The 5,850-nt window shown below is 48.1% G+C and overlaps 1 protein-coding gene across 2 annotated transcripts; it reads left to right on the plus strand.

The window, feature by feature from the left end:
- The first annotated feature begins 410 nt into the window (after nt 1-410).
- Nucleotides 411-4,929, plus strand: gpr185b (G protein-coupled receptor 185 b). Of its 2 annotated transcripts, none has more exons than XM_039822114.1 (2): nt 411-713; nt 2,646-4,929. In XM_039822114.1, exon 2 carries the CDS (start codon nt 2,648-2,650, stop codon nt 3,716-3,718), a length of 1,071 nt encoding a protein of 356 aa, XP_039678048.1. In that variant the 5' UTR covers nt 411-713; nt 2,646-2,647; the 3' UTR covers nt 3,719-4,929. The 2 variants fall into 2 exon arrangements, with proteins under 2 accessions (XP_039678048.1, XP_039678047.1); XM_039822113.1 differs by lacking the exon at nt 411-713 and adding an exon at nt 1,352-1,651.
- Nucleotides 4,930-5,850: the final 921 nt, after the last annotated feature.

Genomic DNA, 5,850 nt, shown 5'->3' on the forward strand with positions numbered 1-5,850 from the left:
TTGCGAGATGCAGATGCAGCATCGACCAGACATTTTAGGAAATACGCTTTACAGCTGCTCATTTTCCTCTCACCTTGTGATGCAATATTTTAGGGGGGAGGATGAAGTCGGTCACGAGCTGCTTTTGAGTGGGTAATCAGTCACAGTTTGATGCGCTGTACGTCCAGTCCTCCGACCTTGTGCATGTGTGAGGTGGCATGAAAATACTACCATATATTCACATCTAACCTCAGTAATAATAGGATAATAATAGTAATAATAACAATAATAATAATAGTAGGCCTAACACAAACGAGATATACATAAAAAAAAATAATAATACAACTTAATTATAAACATGCATACGTTTCCTTTACTGAAGGGGAATTCATTAATTAATTCTGCCTCTCTCTCTGTGATTCACACACCGACCATGATGACGGCGACTGGAGGAGCGGAGACTTCTTACGTCAGACGAGGAGAATGACAAGCGCGTCCAATGAGGGGCCGAGGATGTGCAGCGCGAGGACGGAGCTGCCGACAGAAAGGCTAATAACCATGCCAACCGAGGAATATAGCGCGCGCCGCTGACTGGGGAGAAAGAGAGGGGGGGAAACCCTAAAAGAAGAAATATATTTAAAAACAAATATATATATACACATAAAGTGAAAGATAAAGGACAAGAGAAGTATCCTGGTTTCCTGCAGGGGGAAGAAGAAGAAGACAAGGAGCTGGTAATTCTTCTTCTTTTTTTTGTTTCTGTGGCGTGGTCTCCCTTCCTTCCCTCTCTTCTCCTTCCTTCCCTTCATCCCTCCCTCCCTCCCTCCTTATCTCTCTCGCTGGCTCAGGGACTGCACTGCTGCAGCTGAATGAAACCGATTCAGGTATTTATTGTTTTCTCTATTGCTAAAAAAAACAAACACACACACACACACAAGGCTGAGCGGCGGTTTAAGAGCTCGTGCCAGGGTCGCTGAACGCGTAGCTGGTGGTTTGAAAACGTGGACGTTCCTGGCTGCACGAGCTCCCGTTACCGCAGGGGATGTGAGCCCCTGAGCTGCGGGGCTTTTGGTTCGGGTTGTGGTGATGATGACCTTCCCTGGCCGTTTGCAGTCATTGGCAGTGTGTGCGTGTGTGCGTGTGTGCGTGTGTGTGTGTGTGTGTGTGTGCGCGCGCGCGCGCTTTGTGCGTGCACAGGAGCATGAAAGAGAGAGATAAAAAAAATAAAGGGGGCGGGTGGTGAAGCCAGGAAGGGTGTGTGGGGAGGTTGAGGTGGGAGGTGTGAGAGGGGAGACATTTATTTATTTATTTTTTTTGTGAATGGAGCTCCACATCCTTTTGGCGCGAGCGCGCGGGCGCGAGCGCGCTGGCAGCTTGGCTGGCTGAGCTAAAATTAGCCTCGTGCCGGATTTTTCTGTCTGCGTGCGGCAAGCGGCAGCAGCAGCATATGTGGATCAGAATCCGAATTAACGAGGGTCTAAACTCAGACACGCACGCATGCATGTCTGGGCACGCGCTCATACACGCTACCGGTGAATAGGACAGCAGCTTCCACCGCGCCGTGCCCCAGGACGTCATGCACCACTTTTAGAGATGCTCTAAAAATAGAATTTGTTGATGATGGTTTTGACTGTGATGAAATTGAACATCTTCTGTATCCGGCGTCTTTTAGGTAGGACATGCACCAGATTGAAGCTTTATTGGCTTATTAATTAATAATACGTTGTTTATTTTGTGCGTTGAGGGTGCTCGGTCTGTCACGTTGCTTTTAAAGCCAAAATGGAAGGAATATTACAGTCATTCATGGATTTCTTTTCCCTTTTTGTGTGCGTGTCCACACCTGCTATTTTGCTGCTGCTAATTACCTGTCAGCGTGGTGCGTGGGAGCTGCTGGTGACGTGCGTGCTTGGGGTCAAGAGCATAGTTGTTTTCATGAATGAATGAATGGGCGGGCGGGTGGATGGATGGATGAAAAATGTTTATTTTTATTTTTTTTTACCCTTTATCAAAAAGGGGGTTAGATTTTAACACCCTCCTTTTCCTTGTCTTTCTCGTCCCTGTATCCCTTCTTCCCGTGCCCCCCATCCGGTTTCGTTCCCCGCCTTCACTCACTCTCTCTACTTTATTTTTCATCCTTTCTTTCCACAACCTCCTCTTCCCATCTTCTTCATCTCCACTCTCGCCCCTTTTCCTTCCTCTTACCTTCGCCCCCCATTATTATTATTATTTTTTTTATATAAAACTTGGCATCTCTCTTCCTCCTCCTTCAACCATTTCTCTCCTACTTCATCTTTATTTTCTGTTTCTTCTGGCTTTCTGTTGTACGTATCTTATCATTCCCCCCCTTGTCGGAACATTATTGACTGCAACTTCCTCTTTCATTTCTCCTCTCCCTTCCCTCCTTGCTGCTCTTTTCCACCTCCATTTCCTCTCCTCTTACTTTTGTCTGTTTCTTTTTTTATTTTCTCCTCTTTCTTCTCTCCATTTCAAACTTTGATAAATTACTCCTTCTTTTCCCTCTGAACTTACTTATCCTTCCACTCCTTGACTCGCTTCTTTCCTCCTCCCCACCTTCCCTTTTACCTTCTACTTTCCTCATTTTCTCCCCCCCCCTCCCACCTCCCTTCCCCCCTTCCCTTTTACCCTTTCCTCTCTCGTTTCTCCAGCTATGATTCTCTCCCTGGCCGCAGTAGCAGCCATGAGTAGCGGCGGCGGCAGCAGCCTCAACTCCTCCTCCCCCCTCGACCCCTTCGACTCCTCCACCTCCTGGAGCCTAGCCGAGGACCCCTCCAACTCCTCCTCTGAACCCGTCGTGCGAACTCTGACCCCTGACCTCCAGCCGGCGACTACCGCTGTCGCCGTCCAGGAAGTCAACCCCTGGGATATCGCGCTCTGTGTGACGGGGACTCTCATCTCCTGTGAGAACGCTCTGGTGATCGCCGTGCTGTTCTACACGCCGACGCTCCGCGCTCCCATGTTCATCCTGATCGGATCGCTGGCGGTGGCAGATCTTCTGGCCGGCCTGGGCCTCATCTTGAACTTTGTCTTCACCTATTTGGTCGACGGCTCGGTGGAGTTTGTGACGCTGCTGTCGGTCGGACTGCTCATCTCGGCGTTCTCGGCATCCATCCTCAACATTCTCGCCATCACGGTGGACCGCTACCTGTCGCTGTACAACGCCCTGACCTATCACACCGAACGGACAGTCACCTACACCTACGTGATGGTGGCCCTCATCTGGGTGCTGTGCCTCACGCTCGGCTTGCTGCCGGCGTTCGGTTGGAACTGTCTGCGGGACGAGTACACGTGCAGCATCTGCTGGCCCGTCACAAAAATCAACGCCGTGGCGCTCGCCGTCACCTTCCTGCTCGTCTTCGCCCTGATGATGCAGCTCTACCTGCAAATCTGCAAGATCGCCTTCCGCCACGCGCAGCAGATCGCCGTGCAGCACCAGTTTGTGGCCATCTCCACCACCAAAGGTGTTTCCACGCTGTCGGCCATCCTGTGTGCCTTCGGGGCGTGCTGGCTGCCGTTTGCCATGTACTCCATCGTGGCCGACTCCAGCTACCCCGTAATCTACACCTACGCCACGGTGCTCCCAGCCACCTGCTGCTCTGTGATCAACCCCATCATCTACGCGTTCCGAAACCCGGACATCCAGAAGTCGCTGTGGATGGCCTGTTGCGGGTGCGTCCCGTCCAACCTCTCGCTCAGACCCAGGACCTCCAGTGATGTGTAGCAGGGGAAGGTTGGTTTCTGTCTGGCATGATGCTCGACTGCCGAATCAGGGTTGTAGGAGGGAGAGGACGAACTGGGAACAAGAGATCAGGAGGCGAAAGGTAATGGCTGAGGAAAGAGATTTCCTCTACTCTTCATATCAGGGCTGGTAGGCTGATGGCGAACGCACGGCTGGCCACAGTAAAAGTGGCAGTGGAACGTGTAGAAGCGAGGACAGTGCGTGGTCCAAAAAAAATAAAATAATAGAGCTAATACAGATCATGTGGCATGGAGAAAAGCAACAGAGGGATGGATGAGATGTGAAACCAACTGCGAAAAAACCGGATGGAGGTTTCCTCGTGGTGATTGTAGGAGAGGCTGGGGTGCGTCTTTTGACTTTTTCAACTGAGAGGAGTAAGGCCTACTTCTCAAGAGTAGCATATATGTGACGGCGGGGTTTAGGAAGAAATGTCCTCAAATCTCTAAACTTGGGCAACACTGCATGGTTATGCAATCAGAAGGAGGGAAACGGTCTTAAAATACTTGTATGTGTTTTAACTGATGTGTTTGAAATGAAGTGGCGTGTGGATAAAAATACAATGAGCTAAATATAGACAACGAATGACCTTGAGTATTCTCAATGAGCTATCTTTGCAGGCATCTCCTGACAGAAAACAAAACAAAAAAAAAAAAAAAGAATATTTCCTCCCTTGAACATACTGTAACAACGATGTTCCCCTTGATCTGATGCAGATTCAGTAATAAGTGAGTTTATAGACAGAGAGTGCAACAATAATTCATTCTTATGTGCTGAGATTGAAATTAGATGGTGTTCACTGACATCGGTAGTCTACCGGGCCCATTTTCCCAACGCCAACAGCACAGTCTGCATCTTGTCAAACACATTTTGCACAAGTGCGTGAAGTTGGCGGAAAAAAACTGTCGCAACTGAGAGAAACGGCTCCTCATCACACCCCCTAAAAATTCTATCTAATCTACCCGGCTCCTAATGCACAGATAACACTGCTAGTTTGCAAAACCTAGAGAGGGATATCCAAATTTGGGCCACCGTGTCTTTCCTTGGTGGGATGAAATCAAATCTGCTCCCCAGTCTAAGAAAAACTCAGCCAGCCGCTGTGCCGTGACAGTGAAAGCAGAGAGAGCTGAATTCAGCACCAAGGACAGCGCCACTGCAGAGCGCAGCCTGCTACCCTGGGAATGCTCTTGCGCGGGGTGGGGAGAGCGCTTGAAAGTAGGCTACTCTGTGCTCTACACCATCTTGATAGGGAATGTGAGATGGGTTTTAAAAGGGCCATTCCGGTGGCTTTTGATTGCTCATCTGCAATACATTCAGTGTCAATTGACTGTTTTTTTTCATGCATACATGATGGCTTAAGGTATTTTTGAAATCCTTTTTTGCTAGAACTGCATAATTCACCTGATTCAGTCCTGAAAAGACAAAGAAAACATCACGATGTGTCTAATTTGGCCAGTAAAGGGAGTCTATCACTGTGACTCAGAGAGCAGCCTTTATTTCTGAAGAGCTGCACATTTGGAAATCACTTCCACTTTCTGCTTGTAAGCAAGGCCACCGGGAAAGATATCAAAGAGTAGCTAATGTCAAACGGTCTATCAAGACAAATCAAAATGCTTTCGCCAGCTAGTATAGTAACACCTCATTTTACACAATAGTGGTTCATGTTTTCTTTAAAAGATATTTACTAATAAAACAATGAAGGGAATTAAACACTGAAAATCATTCTACAATGAAGTTTTAAAAAAGCAAGGGACTATAGAAAATGCCTCCAGTCATGCTCAAATTATCCTTAAATATCCTCTTGAGGTCCGATAGCGCGACTACCACTCTGTTCTCTCTATCCTCCATCGTTCTCTGGCCTCTCTTGTATCTCAGCAGCACAAATTATGCATGAGAAAAGCAATGTATGGCCCCAGGAGTGCCAGTAAAGCAAGCCTTGCGACATGTGCAAGGTGAAAGCGCCTGATGTTTTTCAGACGCAAAAAGGGGACCTGGACGTTTATCTGCATCTGCAGAACGCCTTTTCAGCTCTAAATTTAGAGGCAGCATTCTAACGCAGTTGCCCAATTGATTATTCATTAGCTAGAGGAAGAGCTGAGCGCATTCCATATTGAATA

This window comes from Perca fluviatilis, chromosome 14 (genome assembly GCF_010015445.1).
Source record: "Perca fluviatilis chromosome 14, GENO_Pfluv_1.0, whole genome shotgun sequence".
NCBI classification, from domain to species: domain Eukaryota; kingdom Metazoa; phylum Chordata; class Actinopteri; order Perciformes; family Percidae; genus Perca; species Perca fluviatilis.